The 20962-nt window shown below is 43.5% G+C and overlaps 1 protein-coding gene across 2 annotated transcripts in view; it reads left to right on the plus strand.

The window, feature by feature from the left end:
• Nucleotides 1-2351: 2351 nt before the first annotated feature.
• Nucleotides 2352-20962, plus strand: part of runx3 (RUNX family transcription factor 3) — a 39522-nt gene continuing 20911 nt past the window's right edge. For both annotated transcript variants that reach the window (XM_028565708.1, XM_028565710.1), the window contains exons 1-4: nt 2352-2400; nt 10805-11046; nt 11806-11962; nt 13379-13483. In XM_028565708.1, the coding sequence (XP_028421509.1) occupies nt 2361-2400; nt 10805-11046; nt 11806-11962; nt 13379-13483 (544 nt within the window). In that variant the 5' untranslated portion in view covers nt 2352-2360. The remainder of the gene's footprint in view (nt 2401-10804; nt 11047-11805; nt 11963-13378; nt 13484-20962) is intronic.

Raw genomic sequence — 20962 nt, forward strand, 5'->3', positions numbered from 1 at the left:
AATAGCACCAAGAAGCTTGATTCTTGCTTTTAGATATGATATGACAGTTTGCCGTTATAGCAGGAAGGTAACGGCATCTTTACACGTTCTGTCATGTTAAAATCAGCAAAATTACACTGAAATTAAGTTGGTCCTCAATTCAACATGGAGTCCTCTCAGGTTTTAGCATGACAGCTAGCTGTGCTAACACTGCCAACCTGGCAGAGAGACGTTTGTGTTAGAAGGGCCTGACGGACTTGAACACAACTTTTCCCCTTTAATCAGTGTGATGACATAAGAGGCAGACAGCGAGCCAGTCACTCAGTCAGTATAGAGTTTGATTAACCTAATCACCAGGCAGCCAGACTCCAGGCTACTGATTGGGTTTACAAACGCTCCTTGTCATCGTTGTGTCATTAGCTCGTCGTTAGCCGCGGCCGCCTTGACGTGGAGCAGCAACGTGCTGGGCCTAAACACAGCAATCAGGGGATTAGTGTGCAGTTACAGCAAAGCCTCAATGGATGCTTCAGGCTCTGAGTCAAAGAGGGGAAAGTCCTGCCTTTCTATGCTAGCTCCACGTGGCCAGGGTGCTAACTGTACATGGGCAACGCCACTACTGATTAGCAGTGGAGATGATGAGAGGAAACATTCAGTCACTTCGGACACACGGGTGGTTTCCCGGACTCCAATTAAGCCAAGTCCTTGACTTAAGCAATGATTTGAATGGAGGGACTCCATTGAAAATACGTTTTAGCCTCCAATTAGGTTTGCTTAATCTAGAACTGGGAATCAAGCCCAAAGACATCACAGAAACAGAGTTGCATGCAGCACAGTGCTCTCTGCACTCGCTGCAGAAAGGCTCAGTGACGTTTGGAGAGGATTCATTCACTTTTGATTCAATCTGAAATCAATTGGAATGATTGACAATAATGACTTGCTGTGCAAAAGACTGGATTTATGAACTGTGACAATAGTATGTGTCTAAGTGCACTCCTGAGCTCCTTGGCTTGAAGGCTGAGGGTCGCCACACCCTTGTTTCCTTACGATGAAAAGCCCGGAGGGCCAGCCGAGTACTTTCTAACAGTTGTCTCACGTCTACAGAGGAAAGTGCCACGGACACTTGTCAGGAAACCAGCGCCGGGTTCCTGCTCGAATCTGGTTGGATTCTGCGCTGAGTCAGATGGTGCTCGTGAGGCCTCTGAAGAGGAAAATAAATGCAAATTCAATATTTGGGGGCTTTTTGAAGTCCATTTGCTCTTGAATGAGTGTGACAGAACCTGGAATGACCCCTGTTGAAACAGTCCCTCAACAGTGATGAAAGGAGTGGAAAGGGACGAACACTGATGATATTCGTTAAAAAGTTGTAAATGTGTACATGTTGTGTATTTGTGTATGTTTACATAAGGCTACGCTTGAATGTGTGTGTGCAGTGGTGTTATATGGGCACAGACAGCAGGGATGACTAATACACTTTGTCTCCTTTAAACCACTTGAATACAAATACATAATGCAGCTAAGAACAATACATTTGGCCCAGTGCCTAGTTGGCAGAGTCCTCTCCAACTTGTGTTTTGCTGGTTGGTGTTCATGCCATTCATTTCATACGTTACATACCTCACCATGTTCCTTTATAGTCCAAAGAAACAGGGACCTAAGTCTCAAAAAATAAAAACATGTGGCTTTTGTTGCAGAGAGGAATGAACAACAGCATTCCATGTGAAACCACATCAAAGGTCCCTCTCACCATGGGGCTAAATGAGGGCAGATTGTCCTGCTTGCCCCTCCTCACATGACTGCCACTAATTAACCAGAGGTCTAAAACTGACACTTCATCTTAATCACTTTTCCTCACATATCCTTAACTCTAATCTCCACAGTTTTTAAACACGCATTGCTTCTGTCAGCAAGAGGGGACAGCCACACAACAAGCACAAAGGGGCATTGTCTGCTGGTGAAAATGTGATTTACAGGCTCTGCTATAATAGCTCGGTGGTTGCTGGAAGCCATGCGCACTTCCTAATATTCAACTCACATGCGATTTCATTTAAAAAAAAAAAAAAAGAGTGAGCTATGGGGCTTTGCCTTTGTGTGAGAGGGACGCCTCACAACTTATTTTCTGAGCCGACGGGCTTGGGCTCCCTTACCCCCTCCCCGCTCGCCACCCCCTTGTCCCCTCTCTGGTGGCGCTACTATATTTGTGTGGGATCTCTAGCGATGGAAGAGTAGACACAGGCTGCGTTGCCAGTCAAACGTGTTCGGGCTGTCAGACTGAAAGGCTTCCAGCGCTGCGATCTGTCTCCTCTCCTCGTCAGTAGGAGCTGTTTGATCTGACAGAGAGACTCCATTAGAGACACAGGGAAGTTCAACTGCTGGGAGGTTGGATGGCTTCAGCAGTCAGAGTAGCAGCCCAGAGAGGAAAAGGTTTGCACACACAGTCTGGTTGCAATCTTGGTGTCTCGCTGTGTATCTATAAATGTCTCTGAGCATAACTTGTCCTTATACTAGGTGTGTGTGGTTACACGTTGACGAGTGCAACATAAGAAAGACCAACTGGGCTGACATATTTTGGGGCTCTGTTGGGCAAAGGGGTGATGACGCAGTGGCTAATGATATCATAAATGTGTGGCACTGCTGAGCTGCAATGACAACGGGAAGGAGAGAGAGAGAGAGAGAGAGAGAGAGAGAGAGGGAGACACTGTTTGCTGTGGCTGTGAGAAGACGTGCTGTCTTTTTCAACACGCACCATAGTTTACCCTCAGTCCCACGGTGGTGATGACCTCATAAACCTGCGCCACAGTCCAACCGAGTAGAGTAGACGCTGGTGTCAGTGCGATGAAATGGTAGACAATGGTTTGATAAATATGCAATTAACGGTTCAGTCACAGACCGCCACTACACTCCCTACATTTAATGTGGCTACAACTTCTACTAATCAGCAGGAACTCTGACAATTGACTCAATTCTCCAGGACGTATTTACAAGAAATATCAGGGGATTGGTATTGGACTTAATTTCATCATCTGCTTGCACTGTGCAATGGCTGTGTGCGAAGGAGCAGGGAGAGTGAGTTGATGTGGCTTCTGTGAAAGATTCGTCTCCTGATCTGTGTGTGGCAGCTGGGCTCTGGCAGAGCTCTGGCACCGGGGCAGCATGGCAGTTAAACTGTCACTGGCAGGAACTGTAAATCTTTTGCAGAAGGTGAATGCAGCATGACAGCACCACAGGTGTGTGTGTGTGTGTGCTTACCAGTCGCAAGTTTGTCACAATACTATTAGTTGCTTGCCTGTATGTCTTAGTCTCTCAGCCATATCCTGGGAAGCAGGCTCCAAAAGTTTTAGCTGGACACATTCAGCAAAGTCAGAGTGAGTCAGGATACTCGTCTACGTGTGTGTGTGTGTGTGTGGGTGGGTGTGCGCGCGTGTGTGTGTGGGTGGGTGTGCGCGTGTGTGTGTGTGTGTGTGTGTGTGTGTGTGTGTGTCTGTAGGGGGTGGGGGTGCTGTCACTTTGGCAACGCAACTGCACATATTGCAGCGATTACCACAGCGGAAAAATGTTTTTCTGCAACATGCAATTACTACAGATTACAGATTGCCGTCCTTGCATCAGAAGCTCTCGCTAGAAAAGGAGAAACAGCGCGTATGTGTGTATATGTGGATTTGTGTGTTTGCTGTTACACACAAATAGACAGACAGACACAGAGACAAAGAAAGATGAGAAATGATTATAGCTCACACTAAAAACCACAACTGAAAAAAAAAAAAAAAATGGGAGAGTTGACGTATTTATGGGACTCATTTAGATTTAAAAGTTATACTGACTTTCAGGGGTAAATAAAGACCCTGGAAAAAAAAAAAATACGGTCTGTCGTAGAACAGGGTACATTTTGTAGGCCTTTGTCCGTCATCATCAACATTATGAAAATTACACACTGATGGCCTCATGGAGTACACAACTCTAAACGCCACAAGCCGTATTAATTTTGGACTTTTGAATCTTGTTCCAGGTTACAAATCACCCTGAATATCAAAAAGCTTCCTTCAGGTCACACTAAACAATATAGCCCAAAAGTGGTGCCCCGCAGCAAGGCAGGGCCCTATTTACAAACCCACCAGATCAAAACTCAACCCAAAGTGCTCTCATAATAGCACTGGGGCCTTTTGGTGAGCTTACCATCCAATGCTACTTTTAGTGGGTTTCCAAAGAATAAACAGGCCCGGGAACCACATCACAGAGTGCTGACTGTCATCTTTGGGTGAGTGTACCCGACGGATGATGTGAGGGCGGAGCGACCGTGACACGGGGGTTTACGGCGGTCCCCCCCCCAGCCTGCCTCGGGTGTGGTGTGTGCCACTGAAAGGACAGGCAGGGGGTCTGACCACGTTCAACCCCCGAACGCCAATCACAGTGAACACATCAGTGTCTCACTGAGCCTTTCATGACTTTTTTTGGTTATTGTGAACCAGAAAGGAGTGAGTCTTGATTTTTGGGTGTTAAAAAAGAATGAAAAATGGCCCATGTGCAGCCGCGGGTCAATGTGGAGCTGGTTTCGGCAACTTTAACAACAGGTAGTTTAGTCAACCTGGTAATCCCCCCCCCCTTTTGTAAGGGGAAAAACTCCAAACCTCTAGGTTATCCTTTAAAAATGTGTTGCATTTTATAAGTTTATCATACTTTTTTTTCTAAATGTAAAATCTTAACGTTAAATGTAACTAATAGGTAAAACATCATATACACGTCAAATACATGTAGTGAAGTGAAACGTACAACATTTCCCTCTGAAATGTACTGAAGTAGAAGTCAAGCTGCATAAAATAGAAATGGAGTTAAATGTACTTAGTTACTTTCCGCAACTGCTCTAGAGGATCAAAGCAGCACCGCTACCCAACTCATCCCATAATGTATCCAATATGAAATTAAGTGTCAGATAGACAAACACATGCTTGGTATGTTTGAAAATGAATGCAGTCTTTAAAAAGTCCATTTACATTCAGCAGACAGATATAAAAATGTAGTTGGTGTCGTCCCCCAACAGCCATTATGCTGCACAATTGATTCAAAGGGCTTTTATAAGCCCTTGGCTCCGCTCGGCACCTTTTATAAAATGTAAGCAGAATATTAAAGATGCATGAGATGAATGGGCTCATTGTCTCCTCTGGTGACTGCTGCATCTCAACTCATCACCTTCACATAGTAATTAGCTGCTGGGTTTTGGAAATGTCACCATACTCTATCATATTTAGGATAATATATACTCAAAACGCCTTCAAGGATCTGGAATTGGGGCCTGACACTCTCATGAGTTACTGGATATATAAAGCACCACAAGGGTCAAATTATATAAGAAAACTATAGACATTTTAATAAAAATAAAGTGTTTTAGGGTCATTAAGAGCTAAAACAAAGTTTGAATACACAAGTGCATTCCAGTGATCATTAAAACTAACACAGACGGCCCTGGTGGAGAAAAAATAACATACAAATTTATATGATCAAAATTGTTCAATGTGTTTCCTATTTTCTTGTCTGAACATCAAAATGGACAAAAATGACCACCAATTGTGATGTGCTGACACATTATGTAATCAAAATTTGAGAGAGAATCAGCCATCAGAGCAGCGAGAGCCCAAAACCCAAACAGTCTCTACCCACTCACTGTTGTTTAAAAGTTTCTCCATATACTTGTGTATATAAACACTCCGATGCTTTGGAGTTGATTTGGCTTCGAGGGGACTGGCACAAATGGCTTTGGTGACTTACATCATGCTGAAAGTCTAATCACAGACACTCTTGTCATATCCATAAAAAAAAGTCCATTTCATAGCGAGCTATGTCTCAAAAAAAAAAAAAAAAAAAAAAAAAAAGAGGAGGGAAGAAACAAGCCCAGCGTTCCACAGCCACCGCAGAATTCATCATTCATACAAAAAAATACCCTGAGCCCCAAAGTAGAGCTAATTTAATCCGAGAGGAATAAAACTCCATTTCATAGAAGTCGCCCATTCAGAACACTCATATTTCCACTGAGCAGAAACCCCCGGCTGAAATTCGAGCAGACACTTTTCGGAAGGAATGCATTCGGTGGGTTGAGGGCCAAAGCTTGCCCTGTAATTTGTGAATGTACAGAAATGTGTGACCGCCACAGCTCCTCTAAAGATAGAAATCTTTGTCTTATGTCATCGCCGAACCTCAAACTATTTCTAATTGCCCCCATAGCCCCCTTTTCCAAATGAATAGCTACCCATCCCAAAGCTTATGTCTGAAAATAGCCCAGGAGTTTACACAGGCTAATAGATCATATTTTGTCAAAAAAAAAAAAAAAAAAAAAAGGGTTCTCCACGTATCGGCAACTGTCCCCATTTCAAAGTGACTTTTAAGTGGTACTGAAAGAGTGTGGGTGGCATTTAGAGTCAGGTATAAGTTCACACACTCCCAAAGGCTTCCACTGCTTTCTCTGCTAATGGGGATCATACTCATATTAGTCCTTACAATGTGACTCACTACACATAAAACCTAAAGTAACTGGGGTTTCCTTTGGTGTTATACACACAGAAGAGAACGTGCTTCTTTGTAAGAACTCCATGGAAGCATTAGTTTAACTTCATTTCAAAACCTTTTGTTCAGATACCATTTAGAACCAGTTGACCGTGTTGCTGATTCGTGGTGTTTTTATAGCCAATAAACCATTTTCTAATACCACAGGGAACCTTTTTTTTTACATTATGATTCAGGTCAGGAATATAGGGATGAAGGCATCCTCTCAGTCACAAGTTTTCACAGAGTAACTATCAGTAAACAATGATGTGATATCTCGATTTATAACTGAAGGATCCATTTTCTTTTTAACCTTCAATGGTAAGAATCCTATATGCTGAGGCCCATTTGAGGTGGGTCCCTGGGTTTCACATATCCTCCACAAGTTCTGTCTTGATTTCAGGCTCAACCCACGCCGGATCATTAAAAATCGTTCAGGGCCACGGCGGGCTCCGTCCTCCATGCCTGTGCGGCTGAAACAGTAGAAACTGCATGTTGAAATGTGGAGGTCTAAATGTGACAGGCGCCCGGAGCACACATTACAGCTGAGGAGGGTATAGCTGGGGCGTGTGGTCACATATTAATAATGAACTAGGGCAGCAGGACGACTAAAATATCACCGGCATCGTCATTGTGCCAGTCGAGCTGTACTGAAAATAGAGGCCTCATGACAGGCGATCTGATCAGAAGTGATTTTTTTTTGTAGTTATGATGGGGATTTAGCCGCTGTTGTTTTATGGAGTGATTTGAGTGGAATGGGCTTGTGTGATTTGGGGTTCCCCTACATTTTCAACTCACAAACATCAAAGTCAAAACACATTAGGCCATGGCTTGTTAGGTCATTCCCTGGGACGCTTATAAAGGAATATTTCTGTCGTCTACACCTATACATAGCCGATGGTAATGGCTTTATCATCAGGATTTTTGGTATAACTGCTAGTGAGTAAAATGGTGAGAATTTTTTTTTTTTTGTATGTGTCACCACACCCCAACCACTGTCCTAGATCACCTAAATAAAAACCAACCACAAAACATGGTGTCAGAGTGTTATACGTGCTTAATGGTTAATATTTCTGTGACCCCAAAAAAAAGCACATTTATATATAGGTTCTTAAAAACAAGACAGATTTAGCAAGGTGTTGTATGTAGATTTGATTTATAGAAGTGATGTTTATAAACTTTATAGACTTTTTTGGACTGCTTTTCCAATATAGGCCTAAGTGTTAGTGCATGCAGCATTGGCAGACCACCACTGATAGTGTGAGGTTTTGGCCCCGTTGGATCCTACATAAACAGTTCTAATATCCGAGCATTATTTGGACATTTCAGTAATTAGGAATTGTCTAGGCTATGTTTTAACTTTTAAAATCTTTCCTCTGCATCTCTCTCACTCTCTCTCTCTCTGACTCTGATTTAGTTTGATGGGGAGAAAATAAGGGAAAATGTGAAGCCACTCCGATGACTCCTCACGCCACTTAACTGCACTTCATTTATTCTCATGCAAGTAAACAACTTAAAAACCGCCGCACGCACGCAGAGGCGCGCGCACACGAAAATAAATTGTGTTATTATTAAAATAAAAACATCGATTGATTGGATGCATTTCAAAATGCGCTTCAACGAAAATATACATGGCTTGTTCAATATTTATTTTATTGTCAATTTCCTGTGTGAATAAATTAAATTAAATAATTATTTTATTATGTTTTTTTGGGCCATTTTAATATTTTTTAATCAACACTGTCAGAAATATATAAAATAATTTTCTGCACCAGTCATATCGCAAAATCTATCAGAATAATGTTTAGGCTACTATCCTAATCAATAAACTCTGCCAGTAGACCCAAGAAGGGAAACGTGTACAGTGATTACAAAAGATGTTTGATCATCTGCTAATGCGTTTACAGCAAAAGAGATTAAAAAATAAAATCAAAATGAAGCAATACATTCTCTAAATGTTGTATTTAGAGACGGACATTTTGACTCCAATCCAGCATGTGGCTTCGGTGCGCGGTAATTCAACGAATAAATGTCAGTGCTTTTATAATCATTTAATTTCTCAACAATAATAAAGATGATTGTGATTCAGGCCAAAAACTCAAACACAGATGCGAAAATTAAAATTCACCGGTGCTTCTTTCAACGAGCTAAACACCTCACAAACGGAGTTCGTTTATCTGATTTGGTTTAAATTAATTCAGATTCCTGACTACCTCAGAGCACAGATACAAGTTGCACATGTGAAATGTCAGGCTGTCTGACAGCGATTGAAAAGGCAAATGCGCCAACTAGTGTCAGAAAGCAGCATGGCTGAGGGTGTGCAGGGTGTGCCGTCATTTGATGTATAACCATCAACATTTCAGGGTTCTAATAAATTCAGCCTCTGGCACACAGGCACGCACACACGCACACACACACACACACACACACACACACACACACACACACACACACACACACACACACACACTCTCTCTCTCTCTCTCTACATACATACACACACACACACACACACACACACACACACACACACACACACACACTCTCTACACACACACACTCTCTCTCTCTCTCTCTTTCCACACACACACACAAACACACACCTTTTGATGTGGAAGAAACACATTTGCCTGTTTGCGTTAATTCTGTCATTAATTCAGCCAATTAAAATGATACAGATCTGTCTGCACTCATAATTTCACTTTATTGAAGATGTTATTTACCTGGAGAGGAGGTGCGAAGCTGCCAGATATGATAGCTTTTCTACATGAATAAATGAAAGTAAAACCACAGGCCTTTGCAGTCTAAATCCTTATTTATATAAATTATAAACAACTCAACCACTGACAGGGTTAAAAGGTGCAGATATGTCAGCTTATATATTATTTCATTAATTAAACCGGCTCCGTGTAAGACTGAACATTCCTAACAACACAGAGGCTGCTTTGCACTGAACCAGAATCAGTTATTTAACATGTTTAAATCCCATTGCATTCAATGTCTTACACATTTAGACAGTTTCTTCATCTAATGCCAACGGTGCTTATGGTTACTGGCTATAATTTAAAATGTCCAAATGATTAATTTTTCATGCAGCTCTGTGAAAACCATGCGTCTCTTCTTTTAACTCATGCTGTCACTTATTTAACGTCTGTCTATATGCTGTATAAAAACACAAGCAGGGAGAAAAGCAAGGATATGTATCAATAATTCAGCTCGTGTGTGACAACAGCACAGGGCTGAAGAAGGAGCAGCGGAGAGTTTGATTGGTCTGGTGAAAGCCCAACCCAGCTGATTCATTGGTGGAAATCATCTCCACACTCCCAACCACTAAACACTAAAATGACTCGGGTAAAATAATATCGCGGCACTCTGCACTCCGCTCAGCCTTACGGCTCCTTCTTGCGCCCTATCCTATAACCCTGCTGCGCTAAAGGATAACTGGAAAGGAAATTCAGCTGGAGCGACGGATCAGTTCCTCTTGTACCAGAATAACGTTGTCTTTTGTGGCGGGGGAGATCCAACGAGGATAAAGTTGCAAGAACTTTTACGCAAGAAAAGGACACTGACGTACTACAGCAGTTCGGCTGTAGATATTCGGGTTTGAGACATTTAGATTTACGCTTCTTTTTTTTCTTCTTTTTTGGCCGCCAGCGGAGTCTGTTAAGATCTGACGAGGCGTCAGTTTGGCTGTTTAGTCGAGATCGTTCTTTTAAAATCTTAAACCGAGAGACCCAGTCAGCTGGATTGTCTAACTTTCTGCATCGCGGCTGGATTACCTGACTGCTGCCGACAGATTTGCACTGATCGGCAATCGTTTATATAGAAGATTCATTGACTCTTGAGATTTCAAAGTGAGAGCTCAAGTCGTTTGTGGTGTTGATACACCGTCTAGCCTACACGCGGCTGAAAGTGTCCATCAAGTTATAAGACAGGTTCAGCACTGTGAGAGACTTCGGAGACTTAGTTTGTACCTACGTGTTTTGCTGAAGTTAGTAAAAAAAAAAAACTTCAAGTCAACCTGATGCTCCTCAGGCTGACACATCCTGTGCAGGTGATCTAGCACCAACCAGTGATCAGAGTTGATTGTTTCTGTTAAGGTAGCGAGGCTCTCTTCACTCAGACTTTAGTGCGCTCTCGCCTCCATCCTTTGCGCTCCCACAGTGGACTCCCGAGACCATCAGCGTCTGGAGGAAAATAACTAAACAAAAAAACTAAAAAAAACACTGTCCTGCTCTTGTGATACAACCCAGTCAGGCGGCACTGACCCAAGCTGTTGTAATGCATATTCCCGTAGAGCCGCCCACCACCAGACGGTTCACGCCGCCCTCCACGTCCTTCCCCTGCAGTAAGCTTGGAGACGGCAACGGGGCCATGGCCACCCCGGGGCCCCTCAGGTCGAGAGCGGACTCTCGGAACGTGGTGGACGTCCTGGCGGACCACGCTGGCGAGCTGGTCAGGACCGACAGCCCCAACTTCCTCTGTTCCGTCCTCCCGTCTCACTGGAGGTGCAACAAGACGCTCCCCGTGGCTTTCAAGGCAAGACACATGGCTTCTAATTTTACTTTATTTGATTTTGATTTTAATGACGCACACCGTGGTTTTCTAACTGTGGGAAGTTGCATGAGAAAATACTTTTTTTTTTTAAACTGATTGAAAACCAACCAGATACATTCATGTGGCGGTTACTTAAATGCACTTATTTAAGTAAGGGCTCTGGAAGTTGTGGTTTTTGGTTTACGCATTTTGTATTTGTGTAGGGTATTACATTATTAAAACAGCTCTGCTTTAATTGGCTTTAAACGGCTCCATCCAGAATAATAACATCCGGAGTAGGGCCAGAAAATATTACAGATGAGAGGTCTGAAATTACAAGACGTCTGAGCAAATATATCTGAACGCCATTATTTTATTATTTTATTGTTCTGTATTATATATGATTGTGAAGCGTCATAGGTAAATATGTGTGGCTTGTCTCAATATAAAGCCTTACATTGTCTAAATCGTGAATTTGGATCAGATCCGCGAACACAAGGAAAATAAATTAGAGGAATGAAACGCATGTTATACAGATTAATAATATAATCTATATTTAAATGTCATTAATCTACATTGGAGGGTGTCTACTTCATGAAATCTCCCAGCTTTATTATTTCTGTGATGTTTTATTGCTGACATGCTGGTGACATTGTAAAGATATTCCTGCTTAATATTATGGGAGTCGAATGCGGTTTTACGCGCGCATTGTGTACATTTGGTTTGGTGAACCAGAGTGACCGCCGGCTTTCTTCTGTGCAGGTCGTGGCTCTCGGTGATGTCCCCGACGGGACTCTGGTCACTGTGATGGCCGGCAACGACGAGAATTACTCGGCCGAGCTTAGGAACGCCTCTGCCGTGATGAAGAACCAGGTGGCCCGCTTTAACGACCTGCGCTTCGTGGGCAGGAGCGGACGAGGTGAGCTGAAATTCTCTCCCTTTCTCTCTCTCTCTCTCTCTCTCTGTGCACACACACACACACACACACACACACACACACAGGCGCACACATACAGTAAGAGAATGGCTGCAACAGCAACATTTGGAAACGCGCTTATAATGATATGATGGATCATATTTCTGGGTCCAAGTGGAAAACAACTGACAGCATGTTATTATGTTTTACTAAATGTGAAAAATTATTTAACATCTAGGTCACCAGATATGTTGCACAGCCGCACACATAGCCTACTCCTTAAAATATAGCTTTAAAAAAAAAACAAAACATTAGTCTGATCTCTGTTGTCTATTACAAAGATCTGGAATCATTTAGGTATGACTGCATCCACTCTGCCAACTGACGTCCATGGGTGTCATCCGAAACATCTGGCTTGCGTCATGTGAACAGTTGCGATGTGACTTTAATTTTCTTAATCCAGGGGAATATAAATTATTTTCTGAGGGATGGATGTAAAACCACTTGCAATTCACGTCCTGTGACGATTTGTCAAACAATCCTGGCCACCAAAAAAAAGCTTATAGTCTTGTACACACAAGACTATATGACTATATGATAACATGGCTCTTTTGTTTAATTGCTGTAATAAACAAATCATCATCAACAGTTCTGTTTACAGGGTGATATGTTGTTGCATAGGACTGTGATGGGCAACATTTTTGTGCTTTATCAATGTAGGCGACCTCTCAATTTTCAGGCATAAATAATGAAATGTCCTGAAATTAATTTTTTTTTTTTAAAGAATTTTAAAAGCCTGATTTTTCACAAAAATCTTAAATGAAGGAATTTCTCTCACTCCCACCGGAGCCTCTTCTGACCCTTTATATTTCCATTGCATGTTAAAATAGCTGTGATATGATGAATGGGAAATGGGTCCCGTCTTCAAATTAAAAAAAAATAGCCTAGGCCTCCCTTTCATTTCTGCAGTCAATTACCCCACCCGAGGATTCTTCTTTTTCTTTTTTCCTCCCATGTCTCTTTTTAAGAAGAGCTGCCTTGCTCAGAGCCGCGGACGAGCACCGTCCGGACCCGCTTTATGATACAGCCTTCCTCCCTCTGCACGGACTTTGATGCAGATGGGAGCAAGATCCTGCCTTGTTGAACAATAAACTGTCGCTGTAAACCCTTTCGGAAAATCTGGAACACATTCTCTCGATAATCTAAATCATACCCGCAGTCAGGCCATCAAAAGAGGTGGTCTTCCTCCCCCCCTTTAATTTAAAGGCTGCAGCGGGACAAAAGCCGGTGAAGATTTGAAATTGAACAAGCGAGGTATTGTTGCAAACAAGAGGGGAAAACAGATCATTGGTAAGGGCCGTTTATGAAGTGAAATGCCAAGTCTTCCATAAATCTTATGGACATGTTGCTTTGCTGCAGGAAAGAGCTTCACTCTGACCATCACCGTGTTCACCGGACCGCCTCAAGTGGCAACCTACCACCGCGCCATCAAAGTCACCGTGGATGGACCCCGAGAACCGCGCAGTAAGTCGCTAAAATGCATTGTGGTGTGATGTGAATGTTGCAGAGCCACCCAGTCAGAAGCAGCTATTCCTGGTTCTGAAAGTGTGTGTGGGGGTATGTATCTCTACATGCTAAATGAACTGCATGGGTTATATGCAAATGATATATGAACATCTAACACTGTGAGAATGTCTGATCGTGTGTTTGTGTGTGTATTAGTGTGTGTGTGCTATGCATTCATCACATTGAGGTGGTAGAGCATCTGTTCACACGATCACATGTGACAAAATTTGGTTTCCACTAGATATATTTTGGGGTTAAAACTTGGTTTCGGGGTTAGGATTAGAATTAAAACTAGGTTAAGATTGGGGTTAGGCTTGTAGCGGTTATGGTAAGCCTCCAGAGAATAAATTCAGGGTGGTACATTGTCCTCAGAAGTATAGTAGTGCAAGGTTTGTGTGTGTATGTGTGTGCAGCAGGGGCACAGGGACAGGCCCAGTCAGAGGAAACTGTAAAGCATATTAAGGCATAACCCAAGACCACTAAGAGGGGCTGAGTGAGTCTCCAAGCCGCAGGTGGCTCAGCTCAGTCGACATCCCCCCCCCCTCCTCCTCCTCCTCCTCCTCCTCCTCCTCCTCCTCCTCCTCCTCCTCCTCCTCCTCCTCCTCCCTACCTTCCCTAGTGCTGGTCAGAGGGGTCGTACCTGACTGACCACAGAAGTGACTCGTTGATTGAACACAGGGCAGACTCCGGCCACTGTTAGGCCTGGCAGGGAGACCCAGCGTGCTAAAGCTGTTAGCGCCACCGCTCAGCCGCAGCTACATTCTCATGTGGTTTAATGCTGCTGGTGTGAGGGATGGTGGAGAGTAGTGTTACTCACATGAGTCAGGGCCTATGTGCATAGATTTCTTTTTGTGTGAGCCCAAGTTGGGGTAGACGAGATGGGTAGGGATTTCATGATCTACCTATGGAGGGATTGTGTTTGTAATGGTTCTAGAGTGCAGGGTTTTAAAGGTCTCTGAACGGGTGGATAGCTGGGGCTTTTGCTCATGTCTGTGGAGGGGGGATATTTGGGACAGGGTGGATTTAGCCTAGTCAAAACAGTCCACAGCAGGGGAAGAGAGAGTGGTAGCAAGTGTCACATGGGGGGTGGGGGTTATGGCTGGCAGAGAGGGAGCCGAGGGGCACAGAGAGAGGGGCATCAACCTCCCCACCTTCCCCTGCCAGACTGGATGCTATTTGCAGAGGCATTAAAGAGAACAGTGACTGCAAAGGAGGGAGATAATTATAAACACTGTGCGCATGTGGTTGTGTGTGTGTGTGTTTGTGTGTGTGTGTGTGTGTGTGTGAAGGGGGGGGGTGGTTTCAATTTAATTGTCTTTTGTTAAAAGAAAAAAAAGTTGTGTGTGTCTGCATCTCATGTGCATCTGCGAGTGTCTCAGCTTGAAATAACGGAGTACATTAAGGTTGTCTCCTGTCTGTCTGTCAACATGTCAAGGCTCTAGCTGAGGCGTCAGAGTGGCCGTGCTACTTTTACACTGGCGCTGGGTGCTATAAAGTGACACTGTTTAATATAGGGAAGGAGGAATTTAGGGCTCCAATAAATGTTGTTACATGGTGCTGAGAGGGAATTCATAGACAGAAAATAAACTTTTGCAAATGCCGATTTAAAAAAAAAGCATTGCAAATATGAACCTCCTTTAGCTTAACCTCCAGGAACCAGAGATCATTTAATAAGTGCAAATGTTAAGATCGCTGAAATACTGAGTCAAAGTTCATCTGAAATATGAATAATATATCTAGTTGCTCTGCAGTGAAAACAGATCCATCGAACCAGGAAGTTCAAACAGCTTATCACAGTTAATAGAATAGGCTTTTTTTTTAAACGCGGCACATTTATATTGTTCATTATATTGTTGTGAATGAGCTGTCAGATCTGAGGTTTACATGAGTTTTCAGTCCAATTCCATGGCATTGAAGGACTCGTAGCCCTTGAATAGAAATCGCTTGCAGGATGAGATAAAGGACCTCTCATATTTAAGCAAGAAGCACATTCTAAGAGTATAATATCAGTCCTGTCCCGGCACAGTCAAGAGCACAGGAACACACACTACCATTCAGACATTATTAGGGCCAAAAAAATAATCAGATTCTTCTCTAACCAAAAGGCACCACATTATATCGGCGGCACAACGTTTAGAGCCAAAGCAGAGAGGCGTTTTTGCCAGCACATAAAACTAATAACATTTTTTGATTACAAATCTCATCCTCAGAGACAGTTATACATTCCAACACTGCTTTGATCCCAGTTTTGCCACACAATGTTGCCTGTGCAACTCAGCTTTATCATTCATAAAGTGCAGACAGCCTGAAGCCAGACTTGGCCACGCTGTGCTCACCTGTCCGCAGGCTGGCAGGTCGGGCCTTACAGTCTGTTTGTGTAGGGCCTGCATTTGCATGGCTGCCAGCTGAGCCGAGGCAGAAGTTGGCACAGAGGGAGGAGGTTTTTATTAATATTTACTGATTCAGTCAGGAGAACCTGATGGACAAGACTGCAGCGGTTCATCCGCGGCAATGTAACAAAGGCCACCATCCTTTCTGAAAACACTTTGAAAACACTATCATGGCCATAAGATAGTATGTGCACACTAATATATCTTTACACACACCCACACACACACGTACATTTAAATAAACATAACACAGTGAGCATTCTGTTCCTGAACAGAAAGTAGGCTAAATGTTCAGCTAAGTATTTTTGTCTCTCTTGCTGCTAATTTCCTCATCACACATCCGGCATTCGTCATACCCCCCTCCACCCCCACCCCCTTATGTATCTGTCATACTATATGATCAAACTTCTGCTTAGGCCAAACTAAAGCTCAACTGTTGCAACTCAAAAAACTCCCTCCACTTCTATCTGTGCAGCAGCTTTAACAATACACCACATCAAATGACAAGAGAAAGCATGCTGCACTCAAAAGAGCGAAAAAAGGAAAGCAGATGACGGATGAAGTGTCGAGACCCTCCCTGTTTGTCGCTGTTATCAGATGCCTCTTCATCACCACTCTCACACTTGGTGCAGGGCTATTCTCACCAATTATTCCCACAACTATATTTTTGGTGCTCTTCTCACTCCTTCACTTACATATGACATCAGCTCCTACCTATTTACTCAAAATGGTGGGTGGGTGTGGGGGGGGGGTATTTCTGTATCTCTCCAAATGAATCAGTTCCCGGTAAGAAAAGATGAACTCACCACAAGTCAGGCTGGGATATAAAAAAAAAAGGGTCGAAAAAATGTTAAGCCTGTGAAATGATGTTCACAAATAATTTTCAGTGTGTGGGGGCCATCACCTTTTTAGAGCCTGAAAAAAAAAAATCATTTGCACAAAAGTATTTGAACAGTGTGAAAAAGGTCAAGTTTGTGAATGTGTAGAAAAAGATTTGTACAGATAGAGATAAACAGATATAATTTACAGATGTTTTTCATCTTAAGATATAGAAAAAAAACCCCAGAGTAAATACAATTGGTGCATGAATGATTTTGAGTGAAGGAAAAAAAGTCATTTTTGTGAATATGTGGGGACTGACCTCAAAGCTGCTATCTGTGTGTGAAAATCAACACTCAAAGCTCAAGTCTGTGTGTGTGATGCTAACGTTACAAGGAACAATTTTACAGCTGCATCTGTCAGGGCCATCAGAAAGTCAGTTTTTTTTTTTAACTCAGTTAGAATTATGGCAAACTGTCCAAGCAAATCAGCAAATGACTCTGGTCGGTTTTTAATTATTATTTTTTTATTATTTTTTTTTATTTTTTATTAGACCCATTTTGTTCCCAACCAGAGGTCTGAGGGTTGAGCATGTTAAAGAAACAGAAAGGAGAGACAGTTGTTTGCTGAATGTTGAGGATGTGGAAGCATGTTGTAGTGAGGTCAAAGTGGCAATTTGTCTGATGAGACTTAGACCCTAAACGGCAACACAGAATTATACAGTGCCAGGTAATGCACTGTATAATTCTGTGTTTTCAGATAGAGTTGAACACCTTCCCAACCATAGGCCCACGTATCTACCAAAATCAAGTGCTGTCGTGTTTTGTTGCCTCTATTTACTCGGCTGGGTGTGTTCCCACAGCTCCAGGAGGAGAATGGCGGGCGTTGGGGAGGGAGTCGGGGCGGCGGGGGTGCATGTTGGAGTTGGCGGGTTGATTCTATTTGCATTTGGCACACAGACTGTACAAAGTATGCAAATAGACAAACAATGACATTTGCTGTGTTATTTTTCCTGTGATATTGCAGTCTCTCTGTAAAGTAAACAAAAGGTAGCATGCGTGTTGTTGCGTATGTATTTGCGTGTGCTCAGTTCATACACCTGCCAGGTGCGTCCATCTCTTAAAGTCCACCCCCCCCCCCCCCCCCCCCCCAGGGCCACGCCCATGCACCACAAATCACATGAAAGGCTCACCCTTGGTGCAAATTGCTCTCTCAAAGGCAACTTTGATGTTTGAAAAGGGAGATGGGTGTCTTTGAAAGAAAAGGCCTACAGGTGTATCAATGCCAGGGGAGGGGAATAACAGTGGCATGTCTGGTGCTGGGTGCTTTCCTGACTGCTGATGGCCTGCCACAACTCCCAAATGTAACGTATAACCTGGAGACATTTAAGTGGCCTAAGCATGAACACAATCACACACACACACACACACACAAATATAGCAGCTTATCTCAACAACCAAACTCATGACCACCTAATTTATGATTTGGCGGAGAACATAGTCTTCTCCAATACCACTGACAGACAGATGGGAACAGATAAAGATGAGATTTTATGTCTTCTTCAGAGAAATGACACTCCGTGGCGTCTGCATTGACTGGAGGCTGTCGACCGCGGCGTTCCCCCTCCCTGGGGTCACTCCAGACGCGTCATACTTAGCCTTAGTGATTAGAAGCAGAGCAAATATTGGCCAACTGATAACTCCATTGGAATGCTGCAGTGCATATTGAATAGGTTTGGACTGATTTCAGAGAGGAACTTCATTCTGAGGTCTGAGGCTTGTGATGGGGGGGGGCGGATGAGGGCAGTTTCCTCCAGTAGTCATGCAAGATGTCTACGTATTAGAGACAACCAACCACACTCCACTGTTAAATATTTTGGGAGAAATTTTTATGTATTTTAATGTTAGATATGAATGAATGCAGGACTGTTGCTGTGAGAGTCATTAAAGCATCACTGGACAGACATGAAAGCATCTGTAATATAATCAAATTTGTGTTGGGGGAGGGTAAATAAAGGACTGAGATGGAAGCTCTTTGACCACTGTTGCCACCTTAACCACATCTAGAAGCTTTGAGGCCAACTCCCTTTGAGGGCTACACACACACACACACACACACACACACACACACACACACACACACACACACACACACACACACAGCTGTTGATAATCCTACTTAGGCTTTTGTACTTAGGGTTTCCTGTGAAAGCAGAGCTAATTAGTCTAAATACCTCAACTAAACTGAGGTATAAACAAAGAAAATATAGCCATTAGTCTATTACTAGCACTTTTCTTCTCTTCTTCCCTTGCTGCCTCCGTTTGCTCTGCGGCATGTTGCTGCAGCGTTAACGCACAAGTTTTTGCCAAAAGGAAAGAAGAAGAGCATTGTCTAACATTTTGAATCAGCGCGATGTAACCTCCTCAGGCCAGTTGATGACTGTTGGAGACACACACGCACAAAGCCTCGTGGCGAAATGCCCTTTCTCTTTTCCACTCAGACAAAAATTTCCACCATGTATTTGCTGACGCCAGATAGAACAGCAGGGCGTACTAGGAACTACCGAATTATTTACAGAGGCCCCAGACAGCAGTTCTAATTCATTCTGATGATGCAAGTCGAAGACATTTTCTCAGAGTCACTGACAAGCTGGGCCAACGTCGCTACTCCGCTCTCTGTCTCTCCACCCTCTTCCCCCTAAACTCACTAGCAAAGCAGTTTTCCTGTTTACCTACCTATGAAGAACCCACTCTGTGTGTGCTCACTCTTCCTTATTTACACTGACCCATACAGGAGGGAGCCATTACGACCTTTCAGCCGTAATTCAATAAAAGTTCCGTTCTGCATTTAGAAAAATAAATGGCCCATGAGTGGAGGAATATTTTCTCCCCCGCTGCATTATGACAATAAACCGTTTTCTGTGTTGGGGCAGTGGGGATGTACGGGGGTGGGGTAGGAGGCGGTTTGTGGGAAGAAGGCACCTGCCGGTTACTGGAAAATACGCTGTGTACCACCACCCTGCGGTTTGGGATATTTATTTCTTCAGGCCTTAATGGTTAGGAACAGTGAGCAAATAATAGGTGTAGCAAGATCTTTCTTTTGCTTCCAGGAGCAGAGAAGGTTGTAATCCTCTAGGTAAACACAGAGGGAAGCCTTGGAAACATCACAGAAAAGAAGAGGTCAATCTTTGTAACCTCAACACGGCTGCAGCAGTCCACTTACATGATAACCTCAGAGAAAGTACTGAAACTGAAGTGTGTGCGTGCCTACACAGTGGAAAATTCACACATTTGACATTTTACACATTTACTATGACCCACCTGGAATATCAACTCTCATTCTGTGGAACTGTGTGCATGTTTAGGGGCAAATGCATGCTTGTTGCACATTATTGTGTGTGAACTAGTATGCACAAAGGTGTGAACACAAAGCCGTTTGACACATCTGCTGGCGTTGCATTGATGTATGTGACAACGACAGCTTGCTTTCCTTTCCCACAGTCTTGCAAGGCCCCCACCTTTCCCCCGGCACCTCGCTGCTTCGAACAACCTGACTACCACGTACTCACAAACATGTACTCACAAACATGTACAAACAAACACACACACACACACACACACACACACACACACACACACACAACAACCCCATTCACCATTAGAGCTAAAATAACACACTCAAAGCAGCTTATTGCTTTAATATGATTTGTCACCGGAGCCAAATAGGCCTTCTGTGCTAGACAAGGCCAGAGCGGCAGCAGCAGCAGCACTGGGAAATCTACGAAATCTGCAGGCATGCTGCCAAAACGGCTTGAAAAACAGCCACTCTCCTATCAACCCCAACACGCCTCAACCCCAGAGTAGAAGACAGTTAGACACGCACACACACACACACACACACACACACACACACATACATGGAATTGAGGGACAAAAGAGGGATGATTGCTCTCAATGTGCTATGGGCCTTGTTGTATTGTCAGAGAATCCGGGTGCATTGGACCTTATTTTGACACCCCTTCATTCTCTTTGCCTGCCTCAACCTGCCTCGCTGTAGGGCTGTCCTTGTGTGGCAGTGCTTCTGTTCAACCCACACACACACACACACACACACACACACAGCGAGCTTTATCCCCTTATCAGTAAAGGAAGGCTGCGCTCTTTGCTCAAACAGTCTCATGTAGCAACTTCCGCTGTGAGCAGCTTGTTTTCAGACTTGCGAGGGGAAT

Source organism: Perca flavescens, chromosome 20 (genome assembly GCF_004354835.1).
Source record: "Perca flavescens isolate YP-PL-M2 chromosome 20, PFLA_1.0, whole genome shotgun sequence".
Lineage (NCBI taxonomy): Eukaryota > Metazoa > Chordata > Actinopteri > Perciformes > Percidae > Perca > Perca flavescens.